This window comes from Saccopteryx leptura, chromosome 4 (assembly GCF_036850995.1).
Source record: "Saccopteryx leptura isolate mSacLep1 chromosome 4, mSacLep1_pri_phased_curated, whole genome shotgun sequence".
NCBI classification, from domain to species: Eukaryota; Metazoa; Chordata; class Mammalia; order Chiroptera; family Emballonuridae; genus Saccopteryx; species Saccopteryx leptura.
Window position 1 is genome coordinate 125,775,349 of NC_089506.1, and position 12,858 is coordinate 125,788,206.

A 12,858-nucleotide genomic window follows, 5' to 3' on the forward strand; every position below is an offset into this window, starting at 1 on the left:
TATTAAACCCATTCTCACTTCCAAGGTGTTAATTGGCAGAAAGACCCCAGGCCAAGGGCCTCCATTTCACAGAAAAGCTAAACTGGCAGGAACTGCAGGAATAAAAAGGCCAGGAGGCGTGTCCCACAGGCCCACCCAGGCAGGGAGGGGGTATACAGGCCCAGCAGTATTACCACTAGTGAGGCTATGAGCAGGTGAGGCCCACTCCAGAGCCCAGTATGGCCCAAGGGAGCTGAGGACAGTGACCCCCTCCCACCTTCCAGCCCCACAGGAGGGATGAATGACCCCAGACAGGGCTTGGAGTCAAAATCAAGTCAATTTTAACTAATGCAGCAAGACATTAGACCGGGGTCGGGAACCTATGGCTCGTGAGCCAGATGTGGCTGCATCTGGCTCGCAGACAAATCTTTAATTAAAAAAAATGTTAAAAATATAAAACATTCTCATGTATTACAATCCATTCATTTCCTACTGTTCATGTTCATGGTTGCAGGTGGCTGGAGCCAATCACAGCTGTCCTCCGGGACAATACCAAATTCTTATTGGATAATGCCTAACGTACACTGGTCGTTGTATGGCTCTCACAGAATTACATTTTAAAATATGTGGCGTTCATGGCTCTCTCAGCCAAAAAGGTTTCCAACCCCTGCATTAGACCTTCCCCAATGTGTTGCTTGGGGCTCTAGCACCCCTTTAGGGAGGTCTCTGGACCACCACAGCCCATTCCCTCACTTTACAGAAGGGAACAATCAATCCAGAAGGCAGTGTGATGCACCCTAGGGTTCACATTAAGGCCACGACTTTGGCCACCAGCAGTTGTCTAGGAAACCTGTGGGTTGTGCCCACTGTGCCAAGGCTGAAGGCTCTGTTAAGTCTATCCACGAGGTGACCAATAGTGGCAGTGAGCATTAGCACTAGGCAGTCATCTGGGAGATAGGTACCAATCTCCACGTGAGAAAACTGAGGCTGACTCAGCAACCTGCTCAAGGTCACACCTGCAGAAAAGGCTGGCCAGGGTCCAGTCCACCCTCCCACCTCCCCAGCAGGACCCCTGCTGGCCAGCAAGGGCAGCACAGGGACAGGGCCTTGCTTCCACCTCATCCTGCCTAGTCTTCAGTGGTCTTAGTGTTTTTCAACCACCAGTCAGTGAAAAAATTAACCAGGTCTTTTGCAGACCAGCACAAAATTTCTGACAGACTGGCAGTTGAAAAACACTGGTTTGGGTGGAGAGTGTGATGTGTGCCTATGTCCACTCATCCTCTGGCCACAGCCCCCTGCACCTCAACTGGACCATACCCAACCTGGCCTCCACCCCTATCCCAGCCCCAGGCGGTGGGGGTCAGCTTAGGCAACCCAGCCCAGCAGACATTAAAGCACTCACAAGTCCCTGGACAGCAAATGAGGCCGCAGTGTTACAAGGACTTGGCTGAGGGTTGGGCATCAGCCAGCGCCAATGGCAGCAAGCTTCCGTGGCTATTTACTACGTGAACCATCCCTCCTGTGCCCCAGGCCTGGAAAACCATCACTAGGATAAGATGCCTCCCAGAGCCACCCTATGGGGCCAATCAAGCCCTAAATTACTTTTCTAGGAAAAGATGTTCTTAAAATAAATTCTAGTTTGGCTTTTCTGGGTTCAGAGCTGCAGAGGGATGCCCCCACCCCACAGCACCTCAAAAGGCCTGAGCCCCCTAGTGGAGACCAGGGATCAGATGAAATTTCTGGGCTCAGGGGCCTTATCCACAACCCTGGATTTCTGACCCTGTATGGGCTGCAGAGACAGATTGCCAAGAGGCTGACCCAGTGCTGCCCGCCTTTATTTTCTGGCCCCAGGCTCCAGTTACAGGGGGAAAAAAGGGCCCTGATGACCCTTCTAGCACACCACAGAGACAGGACCCACCAGGCAACCTCACACTCCTATCCTGAGGGTGCTATGGCCACAGGGCTACAGACACCAAGAGCCAAGCCTAGTTTCCAGGACCCTATGAGGGGAGCCAGTGGTATCCAGGCTGAAAGCTGGTGCCATTCTAAGCTAACGCAGGAAGGAAGGGACCAGGCTGGACAGTGGGGGATGAGGGGGTTATTCACTCCCCATGTGTCCAGGCCAGACAGGCAGCAATGTGGGAGATCCACACTAGGCCTCGTCCTGCCTGCTGGCCAGCTCAGGGACTAACCTGGCCTAAGACCCAGACCTAGGAGACAACAGAGGCCCTCTCATATCTGTCCTGATCCTGGAAGTGGCCAGGGGTCAGGGCTGGGCAGTGGAGAAGATAGAAGGATAGGGAGTCAGGGTCAAGGCCCTAGGGGCAGGCAGGGCCAGGGGACTCCAGAGACACCTAGGCAGCTAGGACCAGGAGAGAGCCGCAGATGGTAGGGCCCAGACCTCCCAGTGACTGGCAGCTGAGACCACCAAGGGGGCTGGGAGAGGAGGGGCAGGCCATGGCCATCAATCATGCTGTCTTGGTCCTGGGATGTGAGGCCCAATGGGAGCACGGGCCCTCCCCCTCCCAGGAGCTGGGCCCACAGGAGAGCAGGCCAACATCAGCTGCACCCAGATCTCCCAGAGGCCAGAGGGGGCCCCTGCCGGTGCTTTAGGACTTCTTGGCATCCTGCGTGTTCCGGCGCTTCAGGTCGCTCAGGTCAATAGGCTTGAAGGCTGTAGGCGGACACATTGGTCAGCGGTGGGCACAGGAAAGGCAGCTTCACCCAGATCCTGCTCCCACCTCTGAAAGCCCTGGGATCTACCCACTCTGCCCAGTTCTCTTCCTATGAGGAAAAAGAAAGCAGGAGGGCCCTTCCTGCCCAGCCCCGCCCCTGACTAGGCTCCACCCCTAGCCAGGCCCCATACCCTAGACTAGCCCCTCCCACTCACTCTTCAGGCTGGGGTTAGGGAACTTCTCCACATACTCCTCCACCAGGCCCCGCTCGCTGCCAGAAATCTGGCTCCGAAGATCCCGCTCCACGCCCTGCCAGGCTGCAGGAAGGAGTGACCCAGTGAGAGACCCAGCCCACTGGGCAGTCCTCAGCCAGTCAGTATCCCATAACAGAGCATCTTTCTCTTGCCCCCTCCTCAGAGCATCCTTACAGGCCCTCCCCCAGCACCACCAATACCCCTCTTCACAGCCACTGGTCCACAGATTGGCCGGCTCTTGACCTGAACTTGTCCCCAGTGCACCCTTGGAGAGCCCTGCCTGGACCACCCGTCTAGGCCTCCCTGCCCTAGCTCCTCTAACAGGCTTGTCCCTCCTCTATACTACGGCCAGGGCTGTGGTCACAGAAGCACATGTGACCTACTGGGGTACAGCACTCACTGCTCCAGGCCGGCCCTTGCACACAGCCCTCACTTTTGGGATACCCCTGGGTTTCTCCAGAGTGCACATCTGTCTCCCATGGCACCCCCCACCCCAAAAGAACCCAACCAGCTCCAAATGCTGCCTCTTCTGGGGGATGCTGCCCATGGGAACCCAAAGTGTTGACCAGCCCCCATTACAAGAACCAGTCTTCCCCATACAGGCCTGGTCACCCCACCTGCCTGGCCCTGAAGGCTGAGGGAGAATGAGGTGGAGGCCAGTGGGGGTGGCCCCTACCTTCATAAATGAAGCGCACATTCTCCTCATGGGCTGGGGTGAAGATCTCGCTGCTGTTGGGGGGAGAGCGGGGGCTACTGTTCCTCTTGCCGTTATAGACGACTCTGGAGACGGGGGACCTGGGGGGGCCAAGCTTGTGAGGAGAGTCTGGAGGGCAGGGTGGGGATCCCATTCTCTCTGCCCCCGGGCAGAGGACACTCCACTGCCTAAGACCCACCTGGTCATCGCTGGGGCGTCTGGTCCTCACACTCTGCTGCTGGATCCCCTCAGCCTCTGAAAGGGAAGTCCTGTTGTGGGGCATGTGTTGCAGTAATATAAGGTTATAGTAATTAAATATATAGAAATATAGAAAACATGGAAGATATATAAAAATAATTAGGATATAATATTAAAAGCAATTAAGGAAATTAAAGTTATGCTGTCTGGATAGGAATTAATATAGTGTGTACAGATATGATAAACAGAGTCTGCCTTTCGCGCAGGACTCAGTTAGTGTGTGTGTGAAATTACATATAGATAAGAGTGGCTTGATATCATAACTCTGTGGATTGACGTAAACAGAAGGCTCCCCTAGGAACATCTTAAAAGTGGCTTGATGTAGCCTGACTGTGGTGGCACAGTGGATAAAATGTTGACTTGGAAATGCTGAGGTTGCTGGTTCGAAACCCTGGGCTTGCCTGGTCAAGGCACATATGGGAGTTGGTGCTTCCTGCTCCTCCTCCCCCCCCTTCTGTCTCTCTCTCCTCTCTCTAAAAAAAATGAATAAATAAGAAAAAAATCTAAAAAATATATTTTTTAAAAAGTGGCTTTATGTAACATTTCAGTAGATTAACATAAAAAGGGCTTCCTGCAAGGAACTCCCAAAAAGGTGGTTTGAGGTGATAATCCTGTAGATTGACACCTGTTAGAAGCCGTTGGCCAGAAAAGGTACTAAAGCTGAGGGCCCCCTGCTGTAGTAGTAGCCCAGACTCCAACGTGAATGTGGACTGTCTCCACGCCACTCTGAGCTCTGACAAAGACAGCCGAGAGGAGCACGCCAATAGGGCCCCCTGAAGCTGTACCCAGGCACGCCAAAAGGATTTGTGAGTAATAAACTGCCTGTGTGATTCTTGCAACTAACTTGTGTGTCGGTCGTGTCTTTCCTCCATTGGCTGTTGGTGTTGGCACTGATAAGTAGAATCCTCATGGCTGCCTCAAGAGTAGTCTCGAAGAGGCTGCCAGCCCTGCTGATAAGTAGGAGTGTCCCACTGCACAGGGAAGTTGAATTAGGGATGCCTGAGCGATGCAGAGCTTGGGCTCTACTGGGACAATGTGTCAGCCTCTTCCCTTTAAGCTGATGACAAACTACTGTGGCCTCACTGCTGCCAGGGAACCCCTGAGGGTGGGGTACAGCCACAATCTGTGGTAAGGATGTAGCAAGCTCAACTGGTGGGAGCCAGGGGCTGGCCAGGGGGGCAGAGACATGCATGACCTGAAGCAACCTCAGCCCCCAGTACCTGGACCACTGCTGCCCTGGGAGCCCCTTCCCCAGAGTCAGGTAGTGTGAATAATGCAAGCTGCTTTATCGCACCATTTCCAGAATCACAGAGCACCTCTCAGTGAACCTAGCTCTGCCCCCAAAGCCTGCAGGCCCTGGCATGTTGCTTCTGTGAGCCTTAGTTTCCTTTCTCCTAGTGGTGAGGAGCCCAATGGACACACAGAACCTGCCCAGCTTTCTGCACCCGGAGGCTGGGTTATGGGTAAGCTGGTGCCCGGGACATGGAAGACAGCAGGGCAGGATGGCTGGAGGGGTGTGAGCCAGGCAGAAGCTACCAGGCCTGGGGACTGACCTAGTGATTAAGACTCTGGGTGGGAGTCCAGTTAATCTTTAGGCTTACCCTCAAACTCGCCATCCAGTGTCCGCTCTCTGGCAGAGAACACACACTACAGGGTAAAGGAGCAGGCTGCATAGAGCTGGTACCATGCCTGACCTTGCCCCAGAGTAAGGCAACACTTGCTGGCAGTAGGGCAGCCCTGGGAGAGGGCTTTGAGCACAAGAACCTCCCTCACCCACCCTGAAACCCAGGGGCCCCCAAACTGCCCAGAGCATGAGCCACAGCCCCTCCTAGAGGACCAGGAGGATAGGAGAGTGTGGGTACATCCTCTCTGACTCACTAGGCCATATTGAAACACCTATACAGTTAAACAAAAGCCCACAAACAAGTCAAGAACAAAAAAAAGCATAAAACCAGACTGCTGAAGGCATGCAGAGCCCTGTGCCCCTCCCAGGCAGGAGCCTATAGCCCGTGTTCTCCTGCCCAGGGCCAAAGTGCTGGTGGGCACCCTGAGGACACTCGCCCCAGGGGGCTGTTAGCAGTGAGCAGAGGAGAAGCTCCAATTATACAACAGGAAGGAGGAGCCAGCAAGACTGGCACCCCTGCCCACCCTGGGCCAGGCCCTCATCTCCTCTCATTCAGGAGTTCCAGTCCACCTGCAGTCTGTCCCTTTTGACCTGGCCAACCACTCCTTTAGGGCACCTTCCTTCCTGGCCTTGCCAGCTCCTCACCTCTCCTCTCAGTGCAGCCACAGCCTCAGCCTCCTTTGGTCAAAGCCTGGTGCTTCCCTGCTTCCCTTTGTCCCTGCAGTCACCAGACCTGGCTGCGCTGAGCCCAGAGCAGCTGGCCTGCAAGGGAACCGGCACATGAGACCAGACCCTGGAACTCTGGGTCTCTGCACTGGAAACCACCTCATGCCACTCCTGGGCTTCCTGAATAAACCAGGGCCTTGTTGGGTGGCACTAGTTCCTGGACCCAGGGCTATACACTTGGCACCAAGTGCCTTCCTGCACAGATGTCCTTCCTACTTCAGTTCCAAGATTTCTGGTCAGCGTGTGCTGAGAAGCACCTCTACCAGGAACCACACTCAGCAAGTTCTCATATCCTTGAGACTTGAAGGTCAAATAAAATAACATTTTCAATGCTGGCTGGGTAGCTCAGTTAGTTAGAGCATCGTCCCGATACACAAAGGTCATGGATTTAATCCCCAGTCAGGGCACATACAAGAATTAACCAATGCCTGATCTGTGGTGGCGCAGTGAATAAAGTGTCGACCTGGAATGCTGAGGTCACTGGTTCGAAATCCTGGCTTATCCAGTCAATGCACATATGGGAGTTGATGCTTACCACTCCTCCCCCCTTCTCTCTCTTTCTCTCTCTCTAATATGAATAAAGTCTTAAAAATAATCTTTTTAAAATCAACCAATGAATGCATAAATAAGTGAAACAACAGATCAATGTTTCTCACTCTCTCAAAAAATCAATCAATAGATTAAAAAATAATATTTTAACCCTGGCCAGGTAGTTCAGTTGGTTAGAGCATCAATGCCATATTCCAAGGTTGCAGGTTCAATCCCTAGTCAGGGCACATACAAGAATCAACCAACGGCCTGACCAGGCAGTGGCACAGTGGACAGAGCATCAGACTGGGACTCCAAGGACCCAGGTTCAAAACCTCAAGGTTGCCAGCTTGAACACAGGCTCACCAGCTTGAGTGCAGGGTCACTGGCTTGAAGCCCAAGGTCACCAGCTTGAGCCCAAGGTTGCTGGCTTGAGCAAGGGGTCACTTGCACCGCTGTAGGCCCTCGTCAAGGCACATTTGAGAAAGCAATCAATGAACAACTAAGGAGCCACAATGAAGAATTGATGGTTCTCATCTCTCTCCCTTCCTGTCTGTCCCTATCTGTCTGTCTCTCTGTCACAAAAACAAAACAAACAAAAAAAAGAATAAACCAATGAATGATTAATAAGTGGAACAACAAATTGTTTTTCTTTCTACCTTCTTCTCTTTCTCTAAAATTAATAAATAAAAAAAATCATTTAAAATAAATAAATAAATAGCCCTGGCCTGATAGCTTAGTTGGTTAGAGTCATCCCAAAACACAGAGGTTGCCGGTTCAATCCCTGTTCAGGGCACATACAGGAGCAGATTGATGTTCCTGTCTCTCTCTCTCTCTAAAATCAATATAATAAATATTTAAAATAAGTAAATAAATAAAAGTTTTTAAAAACATTTTCAAAAAGAAGTAGTCTGTCTCCTCTTAAGGGGTGATCCTGTCACACTTCAGCTGACTTTAGTGGCCTATGTCCTACCAACTGGCCTTCCCAAACACGAAAAACCTCCAAGTCCTCCCAACTTGTCCCTCAGCTCAGCCTACCACTCTGGGCTGTTCTCACCAGGACCTTTTGCTGGTCCCACCTGGCCAAGACCCTGCCACCTGGAAGGACTTGGGAATGGAGACATCTCCTGGATGTACTAGCAGCTTCCCAAGAGGCCAAGGACCTGCTGCTCCCCTAAACACAGTGGGGGAAGTAGCTACTCACCATCATTACCTCCTCGAGGTCCCACCAAGGTGCTAGGCCCAATTCTGACTTACAGGAAATTTCCATTAAAAATCAAATAAATGTACATGTCCTATGATAGCCATTTCAGTGCATGGGGGAGGGGGGACAGCTAAGACCTGGATCAAGAGGTGACCTCTGGACCAGCATAATACCATCTCAGCAACAATGGTCTTAGTGAAGCCAGGGAAGGGGGGACTCAGCCCAGACTGTGGTCCATGATACCTGGCACCAGGTAAGGGTCCTTGGTGGTCTGTGTCTTGCTGAATGGAGGGCAACTTGACCATATTTTTAATCAGGGGAAAATGCTGAGCAGGGCCACCAAAGAGGAGGGTGAGGAGGGCCTGGGTGACAAGCGGCTGGGGAGAATGGCAGAGGCCTGGAAAAGCACAAGGAACACCTAAAAGACCCAACAAGCCAAGGCTCCAGTGAGGTCAGAGACTAAAGTCTGGTAGGACAAAGACCAGATGCTCAGTAGCTCAAGTAAAAGTGATATGGGAAGGGGTGGGACCAGGAAGAGGGCAGGCTATACACTCTGTGTCCAAGAACCTACCTGGCCTTCAACCCTTCTGGGCCATACCAGAGATAAGAGCAGGTGGGGAGTATGCCCTTCCCAAACCCCTTCTCTCCCCTAGTCTTCTAGGGGAATCCTCACTCATGAAGATTATAAGACACAATTACTTCAACTCTTGAACTCAAAACGCCATTGTATGTACCACATGCTGTCAACCCTAAGAGACTTCTTTCAGGTTCTAACAGCTCCAGAGCTGGGCTGTAAGTGGCAATCGATAGCATGTCCAAGTCCAACTGCATCTTTGCATCTGAGTGCTCACAATCCCTGGTGTCTCAAAACTGAAGATACAACCTCAGTCTCTCGCTGGCCCACAGGGGCATCCTTCCCAGAGCCTCCACCAAGGTGCTCCTCTTTCCCAGGGCTCTCATGTGAGGACCACCCCATGTAGGAAGAGCCTCCCACACCACCCTCCCTCATCCCCCTACACGAGTTGCCAGCATGTTCTGCCCAACAACCACTCCTCAAGTCACTTACCACCTGGACACCATCCAGGCCCTCTACTGTCATCAAGTCCCCAGTCTGGCCCCCATCTATTTCATCAGGAGTCACTGACTGCTGGACACCCAGACCACCCCCAAACACAGTCTTTGCCATAGAGCCACCTCTGCCTGCTTCCATCAACATGGAGAACTACACACTGACCCCCACAGCCCACTGCAGACTTGGACTGTTGTCCATCACTGCCTAGCCCAAGTACCTGGTCGGCTGCATGCTAGGCACACAGTCCAGAACCACTCTGTGGCTGAATATCATCCTTCCCTGCTGCCCCTGGGCAAGTCCCTTCTCTCTCTGGGCCTCAGTGTCCTCATCTGAGCCACAGTGGCCCCCAAGGGTGATCAGCAGGCCCTCCTGCTTGAAGGAGTTTAAGTACAGCCACATGAAGCCGCCACGTCAAAAAAGATGTCTATGGCTCCTTATCCAATATGAGGATGGACAGGGTGATCACTGAAGGAATGTATTGCCTAAATGGGTACTTCTGAGGCTGGCTTGTGGTGGCGCAGCAGATAAAGTGTTGACTTGGAAAGCTGAGGTCACTGGTTTGAAACCCCAGGCTTGCCTGGTCAAGGCACATACAGGAAGCAACTACTATGAGTTGATGCTTCCAGCTTCTCTCCCCACTTTCTCTCTCTCTCTCCTTTCTCTAAAAGTCAATAAACATCCAAGCCGATTGGCTCAGTGGTAGAGCGCCAGCCCAGAGTGTGGATGTCTTGGGTTCGATTCATGGTCAGGGCACACAGGAGAAGTGACATACTGCTTTTCCACCCCTAACCCCACCCCTTTTTTTCTCTCTCTCTTTCTCCTCCTCCTGCAGCCATGGCTTGATTGGTTCAAGCGCAATGGCCCTGGGCGCTGAGGATGGCTCAGTGGAGTCTCCACATCAGGCGCTAAAAGTAGCTCAGTTGCGAGCATGGCAACCAGATGGGCAGAGTATCAGCCCCATACAAGCGCTGCTGGGTGGACCTCTGTCAGGGAGCATATGGGAGTCTGTCTCTCTATCTCCCCTCCTCTCACTTGGAAAAGGAAAAAAATAAATAAAAATAAAAGTCAATAAATAAAATCTAAAAAAGGAACAATAATAAAGTATAAATAAATGGGCACTTCTGAGAGAGAAGGAATGCTGCTGATTACAAAGCATGAACCAGGACAGTTCTGGGAAACCTGAATATAGATCAGCCCACTCAGAGGATGTGAAGACCCAGAAAACACAGGGTACTGTGGAAAACAGCAGTGCCACTGGCCACAGCATACACTTGCTGAGGGCAAACTGCAGAGTGCCAGCACAGTGGGTGCTTTACAAACACTGGCCCAGGAAGAAGGAGCCCTGACAATCCCCATTTTGGAGAATCCACAGGTCAGGAAGCCTGCCACCCAGCAGCATAGGGTCTACACCTCAATCTCTGGGCTTCCAGAGCCAGGGCAGCCAGGGATAGCCCAGAAGGCTCCGCTGGGCTATCCCTAGAGCCCACCTCTTCCCCTGCTTGTCCCACCCCCACCCCACAGGTTCCTGACAGCCTGGATATAGATGTGGCCCTGGTCAGGTATGCGGAAGAAGCCTTCCTGGTGCATCTGTATAGTACCATACTCTTCCATGGGATCCAAGGGCTCTAGACACCTCCTGGGGAGAAGCAGGGGGCCCAAAGCCTAGCCCTCTGGTCCCCCAGTCTCAAACTCTTTCCCCATACACAGCCATATGCCCCTGGACAAGAGAGGAGAATATACTCTGGGGTCCAGAACAGTGACAGTAGGTATTCCAGAGTTAGAACCAATGACATAATTGCTAGTCATTCTGTGTTCCTTTGGAATTTCTTAGATTCAGATTTTCTTAGATTCCACTCTCCTGTCATTCTGTATGTTCAGGGCTACCAACAGCCCAGTTCCAGGCAATGAGACTTCTAAAAAATGTTCTTCTACCCAAGCAGTGCCAGCAGGATACTGCTGGACTAGACCTCACACAGGGCTGCCCGTCCCTGAATGCCCTGGAGCAAAGGCTCCAAGCACTGCACCACCCCTCACCCTCATTCCTGGCTGACCGATTTCGTGGATGACCACAGCTTCTCTCCTGAACAACAGACCTGAGTGTGTGCATCCCCTTCCACATCATTGGGAAACCCCAACATCCCTTGAACCCACCCCAAATCAAGACTACTTTTTTTTTTCTTTTTTTTTTTTACAGAGACAGAGAGTCAGATAGGGACAGACAGGAACAGAGAAAGATGAGAAGCATCAATCATCAGTTTTTCATTACAACACTTTAGTTGTTCATTGATTGCTTTCTCATATGTGCCTTGACCGCGGGCCTTCAGCAGACCGAGTAACCCCTTGCTCGAGCCAGCGACCTTGGGTCCAAGCTGGTGAGCTTTTTGCTCAAGCCAGATGAACCCGCGCTCAAGCTGGCGACCTCGGGTCTCAAACCTGGGTCACCTGCATCCCAGTCCCACGCTCTATCTACTGCGCCACCGTCTGGTCAGGCAAGACTACTTCTTCAGGACTCAGCCCCTGCCCCCTCCTCCCTGGCTCTACTCTCTCAAAGCTCTCAACACTCGCCACCCAGCCCTGGCCGGTTAAAGCATCATCCTGATGCAAGTTCAATCCCCGGTCACGGTACAAAAAGCAACCAATGAATGCATAAATACCTGGAACAACAAACAGATGTTTCTCTCTCCCTCTCTCTCTCTCTCCCACTTCCCCTCTCTCTGTAAAATAAAAACAATAAAATCTCTCTTCATTCAAAGGGTCGCTCTCTGCTGCCCACTGACATCTCCAGGCCTTTATTCAAGCAGTCTCCTCCGCCCCAAACTACTAATCATCCTTGAGGGTCCGGCTAAAACACTTCCTTCTCTTGGAAGTCTCCTCCGGGACAGGACGAGGGACACTACTTTTGCACCTGCGTACGACCTGGAGATTTTTACAACCTAGGTTGCTTCTGTAGTTATTGACGACTATGGCTTTCACCCCCTACACTGCGCTCCAGCGGAGGCATCCTGTGCACCATCTACTCCGGCTGCCCCACGCCCAGTGAGCCCGCGAGGTCCGGGCAGGCGCGTCGCGCCTCCCTTTGCCCGCACCTGGTCCCGCGCGTCCCGGCCTCGAAAGGCAGGGCAATCAGGGAAGGGAGGATGTGGAGGGGCCCGGCCCGCTGAGCTGCAGGCACCAGGGGGCACCCTCAGGGAGACGGGACAGCTGCCCTTCTTGGCGACAGCAGCTTCAGAAGACGAAAGGCGGCTCGGGCTGCCCCTTCCGAGCCCTCTGCCCGCGGCCGGAGCGCCACGTTCCCCACGCTCCCTCCTCCGCACTCCCGCGGCGGAGGGCGCCCCCAGCTTGCCCGGGCGCGGGGCGCTGTGGGTGGGGCGCACGGGTCTCCGCGACCCGCCCCGACCCCCCAACCGCGGCCGCCGCGCCAGGGCGGGTCCTGGCCGCACCGCTCCGCCCCCGTCGCCGCCGCCTCACCTTGCCACTCGGCCGCGCCGCCGCCGCCGCCGCCGCCTGCCAGCTGGGGCCCAGCCGGAAGTGACGCGCGCCGCGCACGCGCAGGAGCCGGCCGGCCACGTGACGACCGGCGCATAGGGCAGTGGATCGCAGTGTACCGGGCCGCGAAAGCGCGGGTGCTGCTTACCCGGCCCGGCGACCACGGTCAGCGACTGGAGGAGACTGGGACGGGCGGGTGTCTCCAGGAATGAAGACATCACCACGGGCTTAGGCATCGCGTTTATTGAAAAAGTAAAAAGTGTCACCATAAAAAATTCACCTGGAGAAAAAAACAGGCCAGAGGTGTGGGGCGAGGGTTGTGCCCGGGTAAGGGAGTCCTGGCCGATTCCAGCCCTTG

The 12,858-nt window shown here is 53.4% G+C and overlaps 1 protein-coding gene across 7 annotated transcripts; it reads right to left on the bottom strand.

Moving 5' to 3' along the window:
• Positions 1-1,796: 1,796 nt before the first annotated feature.
• Positions 1,797-12,570, bottom strand: MCRIP1 (MAPK regulated corepressor interacting protein 1). 7 transcript variants are annotated; one of them, XM_066381555.1, is made up of 6 exons: positions 12,483-12,510; positions 11,669-11,728; positions 3,802-3,857; positions 3,585-3,703; positions 2,870-2,971; positions 1,797-2,653 (listed from the first exon to the last, which is right to left on the bottom strand). In XM_066381555.1, exons 3-6 carry the CDS (start codon positions 3,807-3,809, stop codon positions 2,589-2,591), a joined length of 294 nt encoding a protein of 97 aa, XP_066237652.1. In that variant the 5' UTR covers positions 3,810-3,857; positions 11,669-11,728; positions 12,483-12,510; the 3' UTR covers positions 1,797-2,588. The 7 variants fall into 7 exon arrangements, with proteins under 7 accessions (XP_066237652.1, XP_066237653.1, XP_066237649.1 ...); XM_066381556.1 differs by lacking the exon at positions 12,483-12,510 and adding an exon at positions 12,101-12,453; XM_066381552.1 differs by lacking the exon at positions 11,669-11,728 and having other exon boundaries at positions 12,483-12,570.
• Positions 12,571-12,858: the final 288 nt, after the last annotated feature.